Genomic DNA, 16,189 nt, shown 5'->3' with positions numbered 1-16,189 from the left:
ACCCTAAACGTCCAGAGAGCCGTCTCTTTCTACCTATCGCAGACAACCACATTCCGCAAGGACCTGGACTTATTTGTCTCCTATGGCAAACCAAAACAGGGCTGCACACTATCTACCCAGAGATTATCTAAGTGGGTTGTCAAGTCGGCTGAATTCAATAACGAGTCTTTGGTTGAAACAAAGTTACTAGTTTATTGGAGACAGAACTATAGACCATGATAGAGATTGAAGGACTGGGGTACATAGACATTAACCAAGCATTTAAGGTATAGGTCAAAAGGATTCCTGAGGGAGGGGCATTCTATGCAGTGTATATTCACATCAGAATGTTACTACTTCGTTCCCAAGCTGAGGCCTTGGCACCTTCACACTCCCACAGACACTCTGCCTGAGAAGGCTCCACTATCTTGTTCCCATATCACCATTTCAAAGCAGGCTACACAACAAAGGGACAGTGAGGGGATGAGGAAAGTTAGCTAGCAGCATTCGGTGTTCAGTGTGGTTTACCCAGAACCCTTTACTTCTGAACCAATGTTAGGATGATGCAGTTTGACCAAAATACAGAAGACTTGACATGGGTAGCAGCAGCTATTTACCTGTGCTATGAAATAGCTGAATAATCTCTACCCCAGACGTTGAAGCCGCACTCCACAAGAGCGATGTCAACTTCATCTGCCTTCATGAATGGCATCCCACTGGAGGACATCTGCGCTGCAGCATCTTGGTCCTCCCCTGCCACCTTCATCTCGCACTACGCCCTGGACATACGTGCCACAAGGGATACCTCCTTTGGACAGGCCCTCCTCCGATCAGTATTCCACTGATGGACCTAAGGTAAGACACCACTTATGTATGATATGCTGTGTAACCTGTATGCTCTCTTGCAGGCCAACACCCTCCGTCCTTCAATGAAGCTAGCCAGTCGCCCAAGTGTGGGACTGCACAGAGACCACGAAGAAGATAAACAGGTTGCTTACCTGTAACTGATGATCTTTGAGTGGGCATCTGTGCAGTCACACACACACACCCAGCCTTCCCCGCTGCTGGCCCTTCTCAATGAACTCTCTTCTTTGGGATCCGCCAGTAGCGGCTGGAAGAAACTGAGTGGAAGGCGCTCTCCCCTCTAGGCATGCGTGGTGTATGCCTACTCCCTGGGGGGAGGGGAAAGTGCGCCAAAGAAGAGTGTAAACTAAACCTTTAGAATCTCCGAGGTGGATTCATGGCAGAGTGCGGAACCCAAGTGTGTGACTGCACAGATGACTACTCGAAGATCATCAGTTACGGGTAAGCAACCTGTTTTTTCCTGTCTGATACTTTCATTGAAGAGAGCCCCATCAGCTGCCTTCCCACGCTTGATTCCATTCCAGATCTTGGCACTTGCAGCTGACACTGAGGATTCAGAATTCCTAATTTTCAAGAAGTACAGAATCGAATCTTTTTAGCCTGCCTTTCGCTTTCATCTCTGCCAGAATAAACCTGTTTTGCTTTAGTGTGCTATAGTGAGGATTAGAAAAACAACTTTTCAAAATATATGCTACTTGATTACCTTAAAGTTTTGTTAAGATTTTTAAAGAATTGGTTAATAAAACTCTAATAAAATGTGAATTGCATTTATGTAGCATTCTTACACTCATACTCTTCCTTCCCTTTTAGTCAAAAGCACTCTGCGCGGGGACAAAAAGCACCATGTAAGTACAATTGCCCCTTGAGTGAAAACATGTTAACTAGGAACCAAAGGCTGGAGCTCCTGCCAGTAGCCCATTTTGCCAAGTCAGACTTCTTGCACTTCAGCTGGTTCGCTCAGTCTTCTGCAGCCGGTTGCTGGACACTGTAATATAGCAGAAGCAAAACATTAGATCTTCTTCGTGGTCTCTGTGCATCACACTGATGGGGAGTAGGCGCCAGCGCCGATCTCGATCGGTAAACTTCAAAAGCTGCGGATTTCCGCGCCGACGTCCCAGTGCGCATGCCCGCCCCCCCCCCCCCCCCCCCCCGCGCATGCTCACTGGGACAGGAGCGGACATCCCGCCAGTTCTCTTCTGACCGCCGCGCTGATCAGTCGATCTTCTCTGCTACGGTCGGTGAACTTACTCTTGGATAATAATTTTTTCTTCTATTCTTCTTAGTTAGATAGTTGTAGTTATAGTTGTAGTTATAGTGTAGTTTTAGATAGTTAGTAATAGTTGCGGGAGAGCGGGGGAGTTTTTCCCGCCCTTCGGGGCCCCCTCTCCCTACTTTCGTTTTCCCGCCGTTTGTTTCCCTCGTATGGAAAGACGGTGGGGGTTCTTTCGCCGCTGCTCCTCGTGCGGGAGTAAAATCGCCCCTCCGGACGGGCACGAACTGTGTTTGCTGTGCCTGGGCGAGAGGCACCGTCCTGACTCCTGTCCTCATTGCGCCAAGTTTTCGCGCCAAACGAGGAAGAACAGGGCAGCCCGACTTGCAGCGGCACTGATGGAGCAGGCTCTTTCCCCTCGTCGCCAGCAGGCTGAGCAGGCGGAACAGCCCTCCGGTCATTCCGACCAGTCGGCACCGAAGTCGGTCGACACCGACCAGACCCCTCCCGACACCGACCGCCCTAAGAAAAAGCCGGGCGATGCGGTAACCTCGGAATCCTCGACGCCAGCTAAACGGCGCAAGGAGGAGAAAGGGGCATCAGCTGTAAAGGGGAAGAAGGACAAGAAACAGAGACACAAATCGGCGCCGCTCTCCGCGCCGGTGTCTCCCGTGGACCCTACGGCTCCGATAGTCCCTCCGCTGAAGCTCTTCGCGTCCCCGATACGCCACTCCGACACTCCTTTAGACTCGAGGTCGACGCAGCTGGTCATTTCGGACTCTGATTCGGACATAGAATCGGGCCAGAGGGTCGGTACCGACCGCAGCCCTCTCGGCCGAAGCACCCCTCGACAGCGAAGCCCACTGGTCAGACCGAGTGATCGGCCCCGAGACCGTTCAGCCAGCAGGTCACGATCTCCTCTCGGCAAGGACGAAGGCCGATCGCCTCGTGGAGCCCCGTCCCACGTCCCATGGGACCAGAGACAATGGCAGTATTTGTATGGGGCTTACCCAGTACAACCTCATTACCCATGGCTGCCGCCGCGACAACCCGAATGGGACCAAGCTTCTGAGACATCTTACCGGTCCCGCACGTCCTTTCGCACGGTGAAGACGGCCCCGTCGGCGTCGGTGTCGAAACCCCTAGAACCACGCACGAAGGAGCACGACTTCGCCCCACCGTTAAAGCCGAGGTCGACCCCGACAGCCCCAGCATCCCCATTGAAGCCGGTGCAGCCATCGGACTTGTCCGACTCCCCGGACGAGTCTCCCAGGTCGCCGGGGGGTTCGTCTCCCGACGGAGGACCTTCGTCGCCGGACGAGCCATCGCCACCGGGAAAGACCTTGGACGAACAGCCGATCTCGCCATCGGAGGACCTCAAGTCCTACGGCGACTTAGTAAAGCGGATGGCTCAAACCCTCTCGCTCCCGACGGTCCAGCCACAACCGGTCGTTACCGATACGGTTTTCGACATCGTGCAACAGGACACTTCCACCGCTGTGGCACTGCCTCTGACCAATGTTATGTTGCAGACTGCCAAGTCCTCATGGGACAAGCCGGCGTCCACGCCTGTGTCCTCTCGCAGGCTGGACCATATGTACAGGATCCAGGAGTCATCAGCAGAGTTCCTGTACGTGCACCCGAGACCGAACTCAGTGGTAGTGTCCTCTTCGTCAAAGGCGAAGAAGACCCATTCCACGCCCCCCGATAAGGAGGGTAGGAAACTGGATGCAATAGGAAGACGGCTTTACACCACAGGCTCACTGGGAGTCAAAGTTGCAAACTACGCAGCCTGTATGGGCAGATATCAATATGCCCTATGGGACCAGGTCTCCACCATTCTTGGTTCCATCCCGGAGCAGGCGAAGACCTCACTGAGAAAGCTGCAAAAGGAGGGCATGGCCCTCGCAAAACAACAGCTGAACTCGGCAAAACACTCGGGGGACACGTGCGCCAAAACATTGACCACTGCTATCGCCCTCCGCAGACATTCCTGGCTCCGTTCCACGGCACTGCAACACGACACGCAGGCCTATGTGGAGGATCTACCGTTCGATGGCTCGGGATTGTTTAGCTCAAACACGGACTCGGTCTTGCAAGAGTTAGACAAAAGTATAAAGACATCTCGGAACCTGGGAGTAACAAGCCCCCGCACTCCAGCCAAGAGACAGTGGCCAAAGACGTGGCACAAGAAGCCCTACTCAAAGTCGCCAGAGCGGCAATGGCGCTCCAAGCAGCCAGCTTTTCCGCGGCCCCAGTACCAGCAGAAACCTAAGTACTCGCCACCCTCTACCCAGGTACCCAGGCAGAAGGGTTCCAAACAAAAGCAGGGCCTTTGACTGCCTCCCGCCCCTGTATGGCCCTGTGGACTTGCACAGTATCCGGTTGGCACGTTTCCTCCCTGCCTGGGCCCGCATCACGTCGGACCGCTGGGTGCTGTCAATTATTCAACAGGGCTATGGGATAGAGTTTACCAACCCCCCACCCACCCCGACTTTCGTTTACACCCCTCCTTCGCAAACCCTCCGGGAAGAAGTATGCTCCCTCCTCGACAAGGCCGCGATCGAGAGGGTCCCTACGCACCAGCTCCGGCGTGGCTTCTACTCCCGATATTTTGCAGTCCCGAAACGGGACGGGGGCCTTCGGCCAATTATGGACCTACGGGCCTTGAACCGATTCGTAAGATGCGACAAGTTCAGGATGACAACCCTGCAGTATATCCTCCCGTTGCTGGGACAAGGGGACTGGATGGCCACGCTCGATCTAAAGGACGCATATTTTCATATATCGATTCATCCCTTCCACAGACAGTTCCTCCGCTTCACAATTGGAGAGGAGCACTTCCAATACAGGGCTCTTCCCTTTGGGCTATGCACGGCCCCTCGGGTGTTCACCAAGGCGATGGTGGTGATTGCCGCTCACTTGAGACAGCAAGGGGTAACACTCTTCCCGTACATCGACGATTGGCTCCTGGTGGCGGAGTCCAGGGAGTCCTTGCTGCGGCACATAGAAATCACCCTTGCCCTGGTGGAAGAACTGGGACTCCAAATAAACCAGAAGAAGTCCCATCTCCAGCCCGCGCAACGCGTGCAATTCATAGGGGCGATATTGGATTCAAGGGAGTGCAAGGCATTCCTCCCTCCAGACCGCGCGAATGCCATCGTGCGAACAGTAGCGGCTTTCCGGCAGAATCCCGTGGTCTCAGCACGGAAGGTCCAGAGACTGTTAGGACTTATGGCAGCCACCACGGCGGTGCTCCCCTTCGCAAGGCTGAGAATGCGGACTCTACAGCTTTGGTTCTTGAGGAGCTTCAAATGCAACCTGGAGCCGTACTCCAGACTCCTAACGGTACCGCCGGAGGTGCTGGAGTCCCTAAGCTGGTGGGGTCAGAAACAGTACCTAGTGGAGGGAGCCCCCTTCCACAAACCAGTACCAGTGCTAACGATCACAACGGACGCATCCCTATGGGGCTGGGGTGCCCACATGGGAGGAATATGTGTGGGGGACAGGTGGCCGAGTCGCTACAGTCAACAGCACATCAACCTGCTGGAGCTCCTGGCCATCTTCCACGCCATCTTCTCCTTCCAGACTCTTCTGAAGGGAAAAGCAGTAGCGGTGTTGACCGACAACACCACAGCGGTGGCGTACGTCAACAGGCAAGGGGGGACGGTGTCCCGCAACCTCTGCAAATTGGCCATCTCGCTGTGGGAGCTGTGCAGATCGCTGGGGGTCTCCCTACAAGCAGCCCACCTGCCGGGAGTGAACAATGTGCAGGCAGATTTCCTCAGTCGCGGAGGAGCCCTGTCTCACGAGTGGGAACTGAACTCAGAGTTCCTGGATCCGGTCTTCCGCAGCTGGGGGACACCGGAGCTGGACGTGTTTGCTACGAGGCACAATGCGAAGTGCGACCTGTTTTGCTGCAGAGGGGGAGCGGACCCCTTGGCCCTCGGGGACGGTCTCCTAATCCCCTGGACCCACCATACAGTGTATCTGTTTCCGCCCATCCCATTGCTGACCAAGGTCGTGCAGAAACTTCTACGGGAGCGCCCACAGGGGATCTTGGTGACGCCATGGTGGCCGAGACAACACTGGTTCCCCTTGGTCCTACGACTGGCCAAGGGGAGGTATTACCGATTCCCACAGGCCCCGGACCTTCTCCTCTCCTACCAGGGCAGGATCCTCCATCACGATGTGCCGCACCTCAGGCTGACGGCATGGCGCCTGTGATTTCGGACAGGGCGCAGTTTGTCATAATGAACGCACGGAAGGCATCTACGAGGAAGTCATACGCAGCTAAGTGGGCGAAGTTTGCGGAGTTCGCGGCCAGTCGCTCCGTACCTCCCAGTAGAGCGGGACTGCCCGTGATTTTTGACTTCCTGATTGTGCTGCTGGACAAGGGCCTCGCCCAATCGTCCGTGCGGGTTTACCTGGCGGCCATTTCGGCACAACATCAGAATATAGAGGGCCGGTCGGTTTTCACGCACCCGGACACAAAGCGGTTCCTCAAGGGCATGACGAGACTGTACCCGGCAGTTCGGAGCCCTGCCCCAGCCTGGGACTTGCCCTTGGTCCTGAGGGCACTAACGGGAAGACCTTTTGAGCCTATGGCCTCCTGCTCTCCTCACCTATTGGCCTGGAAAACAGCCTTTTTGGTGGCCATCACCTCGGCGAGGAGGGTGGGGGAGCTGGCGGCGCTGCGCTGCGATGCCCCCTACCTTAATTTCTCAGCGGATGGGGTGATGCTCCGCCCTGACATTAAGTTCCTACCGAAGGTGGTATCCCCGTTTCACCTGAATTCGGAAATATTTCTGCCGGTTTATTTCCCGTTGCCGGCTAATGACTCAGAACGGCGCCTTCACGCCCTGGATGTTAAACGGGCGCTATCTTTCTATCTTCACCGCACAAGTCAGTCGCGGAGAGACCCCAGACTGTTTGTATCGTACGCTGGACCCTCCACGGGCCTGCGGATCTCCTCGCAGCGCTTGTCCAAATGGATTACGGGGGCGATCCGCCTGTGCTACATGCTCCACAAGAGGCCGCTGCCCGGCCCTCTACGGGCTCATTCCACGCGAGCTATGGCAGCATCGGCTGCGTTCATGAAGGGAGTGGCCCTGCAGGACATCTGTAAAGCTGCCACATGGGCATCAGCTCACACCTTCGTGACACACTACGCGCTGGACCTGGGGCAGAGACGAGCTTCCGCTGTGGGCCACGCTGTGTTGCAGTCCGTCTCCTCGTGATGGACCGTCGCACCCGCCTCCAGGTAGGCTTGAGCTTGCTAGTCTCCCATCAGTGTGATGCACAGAGACCACGAAGAAGATAAACAGGTTTCCTACCTGTAACTGATGATCTTCGAGTGGTCATCTGTGCAGTCACACTACCCGCCCGACCTTCCCCGCTGCTGACGGTCCCTCCTGAGGGGCTAACGTGGCGGTCAGAAGGAACTGGCGGGATGTCCGCTCCTGTCCCAGTGAGCATGCGCGGGGGGGGGGGGGCCCGGGCATGCGCACTGGGACGTCGGCGCGGAAATCCGCAGCTTTTGAAGTTTACCGATCGAGATCGGCGCTGGCGCCTACTCCCCATCAGTGTGACTGCACAGATGACCACTCGAAGATCATCAGTTACAGGTAGGAAACCTGTTTTTGCTATACAGGATTAATTGCGCAGGCAGGATTGGACGGTCAGTTTCTGTGTCTACTTGCATGTTGTTGGATCCAAACTCTCATCTTCTTAACTCCAGTGAAATTTCTGAATGTTTTTGCTTTGGATCACTTCTGCCACCCTCTCGCATGAGATTTCTTCCATAAGGGCCCTGTTCACACGGCGTGTTGAGTCCGTGTTAAACTGACCCGGTTCTGTTCCGAATATCTTTGTTCCGGATATTATCGATTGGACGGCCATACTCCAATTCGAATCACTCCACAGTGAAACCGTCTTTTGCCGTCCACACAACAGCACCATGCAGTTCTTTTTTCTCCACTTTTATGCACATGTGCGCATTATGTGCATATGTGTGCATGCGCATAGGTTAAAACATTATGTGGTTATGCAGTTATGCGCATATCGCTAAGTAGTAAAAAAAAATGGCGACTGTAAACCAGATGTCTGAGGCTCCTTTTGCTCCGGGACAGCCTTCAGACATCCGGAAGCTGGTCGAGAACTATCCAGATGGGGAAACTACGAGGTGAAACCGAAGAACTCAAAAAACACCGCAAAGGAGCAGTTAACAAAATACTCCAGTTCCAAGAAGGATTGGAGGGGGCTACTACAAGTTAATACCGGGAGGCAGATGTTGCTGTCTGATCATCCACTTTTAATCCGGTATGAAACAGCAGCGACAACAACAGCGTCTGAACAGCCCCAAGAATTACCTTGTTGGCTCCAGCTGCAGGCTAGAAAATGGGGCAGAAACAAATAAAATGAATTCCAACAGGGATAAATGTACAGTTCTGGATTTAGGTCGGGAAAATCAAATGCATCATTATAGTATGGGTGGGACTTGTCTTGACAATTATATGTGTAAAAAGGATCTAGGAGTCTTAGTGGACCACACACTGTACGTGAGTCAGCAAGGTAATGCAGTAGCTAACAAGGCAAATGTCGTTTGGGACTGTATTAACAGAAGTATAATGTCCAGATCACATGAAGTAAGTATTGTGTTCAGTTTTGGGCACCACAATTTAAGAAGGCTATAGACAAGCTGGAACATGGCCAGAGGAGGGCAACAAAGATGGTGAGGGGTCTGGAGACCAAGTCCTATGAATGCTCAGTTCTTGTGGCCCTAGGGTTCTTACACCCCCAGGGAAGTGCTGATTGCCACTTTGGGGTAAGTCAGCAATTTTTCTCCAGGTCAGTTTGATCAGGAATCCTGGCGGTTTTTGCCATCTTCTGGGGTCACTGAGGGCTGTATGTGGCAGGGGAGGGGAGAAGGTATTTGTGAATTTCCTGCCTTGTGCAGGGGGTTGGACTAGACGACCTTGGAGGTCCCTTCCAATTTATGATTCTGTGCTCTAGCCAAGGTTTGTGGCTCTTGGCATTCATCAGCCATATGCCTCCAGGTGTGAAGGTCACAGACTTTGTCATTTCTTAGGAGTGTATAATCTCGAGTAGATTGTGCTTGAACATGGAGGCTCCAGTTTAGCAATGGTGAAGGGTGTAGCAATCCAAGTGCCTTTTATTTATTAAGAAGAAGATGATATTGGATTTATACCCCACCCTATACTCTGAATCTCACAGAGCGACTCACAATCTCCTTACCTTCCTCCCCCACAACACACCCTGTGAGGTGGGTGGGGCTGAGAGAGCTCTCCCAGAAGCTACCCTTTCAAGGACAACTCCTACAAGAGCTATGGCTGACCCAAGGCTGTTCCAGCAGCTGCAAGTGGAGGAGTGGGGAATCAAACCCAGTTCTCCCAGATAAGAGTCCACGCACTTAACCGCTACACCAAACTTGGAGAGCCAGTTTGGTGTAGTGGTGAAGTGTGCGGACTCTTATCTGGGAGAACCGGGTTTGATTCCCCACTCCTCCACTTGCACCTGCTAGAATGGCCTTGGGTCAGCCATAGCTCTAGCAGAGGTTGTCCTTGAAAGGGCAGCTGCTGTGAGAGCCCTCTCCAGCCCCACCCACCTCACAGGGCGTCTGTTGTGGGGGAGGAAGGTAAAGGAGATTGTGAGCCGCTCTGAGACTCTTCGGAGTGAAGGGCGGGATATAAATCCAATATCTTCTTCTTCTTCTTCAAACTTAACTTCTTTTATACCTCACCCCAAGGCAGCTTATATCATTCTCCTCCTCCATTTTATCCTTACAGCAAACCTGTGACGGAGTGTGTGTGTGTGACTGGCCCACTATCACCCAGTGACCTTCCATGGCACAAATGGTTCAAACCTGGGTCTTTCAGAGACTAGTCCAACACTCTTGACTACTACACTGCACCGGCTCTCACCAGTGTTACTGGAACATAAAGTAAAATTGGCTCAAGGGAGTAGAGCTGGAAGTGTTCTAAAGGCCAGGAGGCAGATTTTCTCCTCTCCCAACTTGTAGTCAATCTCGCCAGCTACTAGGTTTGACATCTGTGCTCATGGCTGCAGGGCTTACCATTGATGAATTTGCCTTATCCCCCCCCCAAACACACAGACACACGCTTTATAATGCTCAGTCAGTGGTGCTGCTGCCAAATCTTGTGGCGACAAATTCCATGACTGGATCTGGGGTTCTGTTAAAACCCTGTTAATTTTTTTCTCAGCCTCAAACCCATGGCCAGTTTCACTGGCTGAGTTCCAAAGATTACGGGCAAGAGGGGAAAGGTCCCTCTGTCTCCACCCTTCACATGCTTCATGTTGTGTGCTGTCTTGCAAGTGTTCAGAGCTTTTTGGCTCAGAGGAAAATGTCAGTTTCATCCTCTTTGTTTCATTTCCTTCCAACTGTTAGGAAGCTGAAGAAGGAAAGATGGAGGTGGTGGTGCGTCGAAGAGGAAGGAAGCCCAAACGGCCTCTTGTTCCAGTGCTGGAAATGGGTGAGCCCTGGCACTTCTGGCTTCTTTTAACTTCTTCCTTTTTTAAAAAAAAATTAAGGTGTACACTAGCTGAGAACAAGATTAGTTTTATTATTCTTTCACATTCACAGAGGAAAAATCATTGGGTTACGGCTAAAGTAAATATTCTGTAAAAACGTGTAAATCGGTGTAATTTTATGTCAGGATTGGTACATCCCAGCTGCTTCCCTCGTTTTCAATGACTTCTGGCTGTGAACTAAAGAAGTAAACTGTTGCAAATGTGTTTGGAGAGATTAAGTCAAACAAGTGTGAGTTGAAACACTAAGGAAACGGAAAATTGCTCATTCCACTCCCGGAGCCTATTTACAACTCCCCTTCTAAAATAAGTATGTCTTTGGAGACTGGGGTGGAAATTGGAGCGTGTGCATCACATGTTGCAGGAACAGACGCACCTGAGCCCGAGAGAAAGCGTCAGAGGCCTGCACCTGCTGTGGAAGAGGAAGCAAAAGACCAGGAGGAGGAGGGCAAGGAGAGCGGCAATCATGGAAACGAAGACAGTGCGGATGGGGGCTGCGAGGAGATGCATTCAGGAGCCACAACCAGGGCAGCCTCCAGGTTAGAAGCCCAAAGGTAATAGAAGCCCTCCTAGACTCCAGTTGGGGTCATTATTGATCTTAAAAATGTATATAACACCTTGCCAGGACTCAGAGCCGTTCACAGAAAAGACAAGTAAAACAGTGTGTTGCAGTCGTGACAAAAAAGGTCAACACAGAGAGTCAACCAGAAGAGCAGAAACTGGCTCCAGCTGCCACCCAGAAAAAGTGGGACTTTGCAGCCTTCCTAAAGAGCCACAGGGGAGGACAGACATCAGTTTTGGGGGGGCGGAGGACTGCTTAACCCTTCCTTCACCCACAGTTTTTTGCTGCGTGCCTTACAACTTTTCCTACTTTAAGTGCTATACCACTGTTTCCCAACCTGCGGGTCGTGGAGTCTCTGCAAGTGGGTTGTGGGCTTGCCCTCCACGATGGCCACCCCTGCCCTTCCCATTGCTCTCTCCTTTGTATTTTGGGAACCAAGATCTGACCCTGGAAACAATATCTTCCATGCCATACATTAGCTTGCATTTTTTTTTCTTCACAGCTTATACACATTGATCAAGTGAAATGTATCCCAGTGGTTACTTAGAGGGGGGAGTGGAGAAGGAGAGGGTGGTCAAAGGCTGGAGTGCAGCATCCACAGGCAAAGGCTGTGTACTTCAGAATGCCAGTTGCTTTAGGGATCATCGCAGAGGCAGCTATACCCTTTGGGCAGTGTTTATTGGTTTCTCAAAACTAAATATGTGCCAAGGTCATAGTTCACCTTGGGCACCCAAAACACTTGGGCACCATCCCAAAATGGTTGGGAACTGCTCCTCGAGACACACATGCTCAAGAATAGACAGCAGCTTACAATGTTTAGCATCAGAAAAATGTTTTGGATCCAGGCACAGGAAAGCGCCAATTTCTTACAGCTTCCTTCTGAATAGTCAATCTCAAGGATCTTCCAAAAAAACCTCCAGCGTTTTGAAGGTACAAAAATTATTTTTACACAACTGTCTCTATGCAACGTATTCCCTGCGTATTCAGTTATTTCTGCTTTCTGTAATTATCAAGTAAAATTACTTGCGGTAAAAGTGTTTTCCAAAATATACCTCGATAAACTTAGAAAGCTTTTTCCCCCCCCTAGACAGCAGCCCAGCAAACCAACAACCCGTGCTGCATCTAAAAACCAAAGCCCCGATCCGCGTTCACCTACAACTCACCAGACATTTGCAGGGAAAAAGCGACTCACCCATACAAAACTGAATAAGTCTTCTCTCTTGGCTCTGTAAGTATAGAAATGAAAGCCACTTCTGTCTTTGATATGTTTGTGTCCATTTTAATTCGCTTCCAATATTTGTTGCTGTTGTTAATATGAGCATTCTTCCGTTGTGAGCCACTTGCGTCAGTATCCCAGCCCTCCCAACATCAGGGTTCAGGGTGGTGCATTCTTTTCACCGAGGAAACTTTTTCTCCTTTTCCCAAAATACTAGAACTTGCAGGCCTCCAGTGAGTTTGAGGGGCAGTAGATTCAGGAGGAACAAAAGGAAATACACAAGAGATGAAAATGTGGAATTTGCTTTCAGAGGCTATTTTACTATTTTAAATAATAGTAATGACCACAGTCATGGATAGCTTTAAAGGGGAATTAGACAGCCAGGTGAGTAAAGGGAACCTCCATATTCAGAGATCATAAGCCTCTGAATTCCAGTGCAAGTTGGCAACATCAACCTCAACCTCTATCCTTTGCTGTTGGCCTTCCAGAAGAACTGGTTGGCCACTGTGTGAGGCAGGATGCTGGACTAGATGGACCACTGGTCTGACCCAGCTGGGCTGCTCTGACGTTCAGTTAAGTATCTAAATCATTGAAGGGGTCAGAGAACCGAGCAGCATTCTGGTTATGAATGGCAGTCCCAGGAATAAACTAGGAACTCAAGCGAGGCTCAGTAGGAGTGGGGAAGAAGCATTGGAGAAACCAGTCAAAAACAGCCATTTTAATCTGTTTGCTTTGTTAAGTGGACTATTGTTTTTGTCCTTGCAACTTGGTTGCAGCATCATTTGCTGTCTTGATTCTGGTGGGATATAAATGTTTTAAATAAATACAGAGGAGCTGGGGGCATCTCAGGGCAGTGGGGGCGGCAGCAGTCTCTAGGGCCCCAGGAGGATCAGACGCAGGGAGTTTTCCCTTAAGATGGAATAGTGATAACTTTTCTATATGCTTTGGTGTGTTCAGGCATTTGCTTGTTTTTACAAGAAACCTGTAATATACCCAAGTATTATTATTACCCACACATTTCAGGAGAGTAGGTGATGAGCAGCTGACTTCCCAGTCAAAAGGTCACAGTCACAGCGATCCCCTTAAGTAGGCTCTGCTTTGCAACAATGGAGAAAGTAGAGAAAGAAGTCCTTTTCTCCCTTTCTCACAATACAAGAACTCATGGGCATTCGATGAAATTGCTGAGCAGACAGGTTAAAACGGATAAAAGGAAGTACTTCTTCACCCAAAGGGTGATTAACATGTGGAATTCACTGCCACAGGAGGGAGGTGGTGGCGGCCACAAGCATAGCCACCTTCAAGAGGGGGTTAGATAAAAATATGGAGCAGAGGTCCATCAGTGGCTATTAGCCACTGTGTGTGTGTGTGTGTGTGTGTGTGTGTGTGTATATATATATATATATTTGGCCGCTGTGTGACACAGAATGTTGGACTGGATGGGCCATTGGCCTGATCTAACATGGCTTCTCTTATGTTCTTAACACCAGCTGGTGCTCAGGGAAAACTCTCTTGGGCCCTGAGTAGGCAGGAAGGGCCCTGGCCTCCCAAAGTCATGATCATTTCCTGGGTTCAATGTGGCACTATTGAAGGCACACTGCTGCCCTAGAGGAATAGATGGGTCCCATCCAGGTGCCCATGGATACCATGGTGCCCTCAGACACCTTTCCCTGATGTCGTTGGGTTACAAACTGACTTTTCTTCAGCCAGCTCTCTCTTTCCCCACTTAACTCTCCAGCTGCCAACTCTCCATCTCCATTATAGTCTTAGCTGCTGCTCTCAGTTGGTGTGTATTTTTCTCCTGGTTTTCAGTTCAAAGTTGCAGCCCACCAAGCGTAAGACGGAAGGCAGCCCCTCAGCATCACAGAAGAAGGGTTACCGGAGAACGGAGGAGATGGCGGTCAAAAAGGCTAAGCGATAGACAGCCTCACACCGAACGCAAACAGGAAAAGAAAGCAAGAAAAGGCCTTGTCTCTTTCTGTTTAAAACAAAACACACTCAAAAAGCCAAGAGGTTTTGCATGTGCTCGTTTTCCCAGTATGACATAATCAGTGCGGAACCCTTCCATCACGTATTTTAAACAGCTTTCTAAACTCTGTGTTTATGCAGAAGATTATCTGCTCTGCAGACGTTTCTGTCTCAAGTGGAGAGTGTGAACAGTGACTTGCCAACGCTGATGCTTCCAATCCACTCATCACCAGTGGCCTCTTAATTGACACCTTTTGTACATAAGTCATGTATAAAAAAAGTTGTATTTTACACTTTATTTATTTAACAGCAAAGACTGCTCTGTGAACTTCGTTACATTACCCTCCATTCATCATTTTAACCAGATTTTTAAATGTTGTGCCGCTATCATGAGCGTTGAGTGGGACCTGGGTGCAAGGGGTACTTTCCAACAGAATCCACAGACTGCTGTTGGGCAGCTGGCAAAGTATTTTCTTGCATGTATTTGAGTCAAGTAGATTAGAAGAAGAAAGAGCCCTCGGTCCCTTTCCTTGTCACGCCTGTAGTTTTCTGTAAAGTAGAATTTAAGGTTGCATTTCCATTATTGAGGCAGTGCACCCGATTCACTATGAAATATATTCTCATGTGTAAATTTTATCCCAGTATCCAAGTAGGTAGAACGCACTTGAGGTAGCACTAGATTCCTTCAGCCACAACAGGTCTGAAGTGAAAATGACATCTCTGTCTCATTTTGAAGTTTCTAATTGTTCTTTGCTCAGTATTTTTCCTCCTCCTCCTCCTCAATTGCAACAAGCTGCAGTTAAGATCTCCCATAGAAAACTTGAGGGCAGTTCTAGACTGCTGGGGATGGGAAACCCGGAGTCTGGCCCAGTTGCTGCTGGGACCTTTTAGGAAACCGAAGTTTTACTCTTTAACACGAGCAGATCTTCACGTTCGCTTTCATGTAAAGCTTTTTTTTTAATGTTATTATTACTGTTAATCAAAATTTGTCTCCTGCAAGGATGTGATAAGTTGCCAAATAACCTGAGATTATTTTAAAATGCTCATATTCATATGTTTTATAACAAAAATCAGCATTCTGTGGGGGTTTTTTCCTCATTTTTGTTTTCGTTGGGGGGTTTTATTGTTGTAACGTGGATTTTTTCTGTCAAATATTCTACTTTGTTTCTTACTGAATTTTTATATATAAATTATAAAACGTTTCCCAAGTTGAGAGTTCTGTTGTTTGTGGAGTTGCTAGCTGTCTTTTTGATGGTCATGAAGCTTTAAGTGGTCTGCTGTAAGAAACGAAGGGGTCCGATGCCGTCTTTGTTGGGCACTCTGAGTTCCGTCAGTCTCGAGGAGAGTGAAGAGGTGCCCATTCTTACATGGGGAGACTGCCTTGGAATCTCTGTAGTGTAGTGGGGGGGCAGGGAGGGAGTAGTTTTTATTCCAAGAGTCACCAGCCTTTCCAGGCCTGCTGTGGGCATTTTTGGAATTTTGAGAGGGGGTATGGTGCACCCCAAAATGGCTTCCTCGTGAGGCGGAACCAAATAATACCTCCCTCCTTGCTCTGTAAAAGAACTGCAGAAGGGATTTTTTTTAAAGAAGGAAGGCCAGATGAGATGAGAGAAAGAGAAGGGGAAATAAAAAGAAATGTGCAGGGGAAATGAAGCCACCATTCCAACTGCTTCCTGACCCTCCATTGACCATTTTGGCTGTTTGTAATCATGGGGGGGAAGGCCTTTCATTTGCCTGAGGGCAGCCAATAAGAAAACCTACCTTCATAGCCCTGCCCACTTTCTGAAAACCCTGTGGGGCACTCTGGTAAGGACTAGTGGGCACC

General features: G+C 50.3%; 1 protein-coding gene across 1 annotated transcript in view; it reads left to right on the top strand.

Annotated features, from left to right (window-relative positions):
• Nucleotides 1-15,572, top strand: part of BOD1L1 (biorientation of chromosomes in cell division 1 like 1) — a 68,191-nt gene extending 52,619 nt beyond the window's left edge. Inside the window, exons 21-30 of the mRNA XM_060247271.1 lie at nt 633-812; nt 1,654-1,688; nt 2,274-4,328; nt 4,432-6,177; nt 6,291-6,575; nt 6,729-7,257; nt 10,482-10,566; nt 10,986-11,175; nt 12,271-12,411; nt 14,209-15,572. Of these exons, the coding sequence (XP_060103254.1) occupies nt 633-812; nt 1,654-1,688; nt 2,274-4,328; nt 4,432-6,177; nt 6,291-6,575; nt 6,729-7,257; nt 10,482-10,566; nt 10,986-11,175; nt 12,271-12,411; nt 14,209-14,317 (5,355 nt within the window). The 3' untranslated portion in view covers nt 14,318-15,572. The remainder of the gene's footprint in view (nt 1-632; nt 813-1,653; nt 1,689-2,273; nt 4,329-4,431; nt 6,178-6,290; nt 6,576-6,728; nt 7,258-10,481; nt 10,567-10,985; nt 11,176-12,270; nt 12,412-14,208) is intronic.
• Nucleotides 15,573-16,189: the final 617 nt, after the last annotated feature.

This window comes from Heteronotia binoei, chromosome 9, assembly GCF_032191835.1.
Source record: "Heteronotia binoei isolate CCM8104 ecotype False Entrance Well chromosome 9, APGP_CSIRO_Hbin_v1, whole genome shotgun sequence".
Classification (NCBI taxonomy): Eukaryota; Metazoa; Chordata; class Lepidosauria; order Squamata; family Gekkonidae; genus Heteronotia; species Heteronotia binoei.
This window is presented reverse-complemented; position numbering and strand designations above follow the sequence as displayed.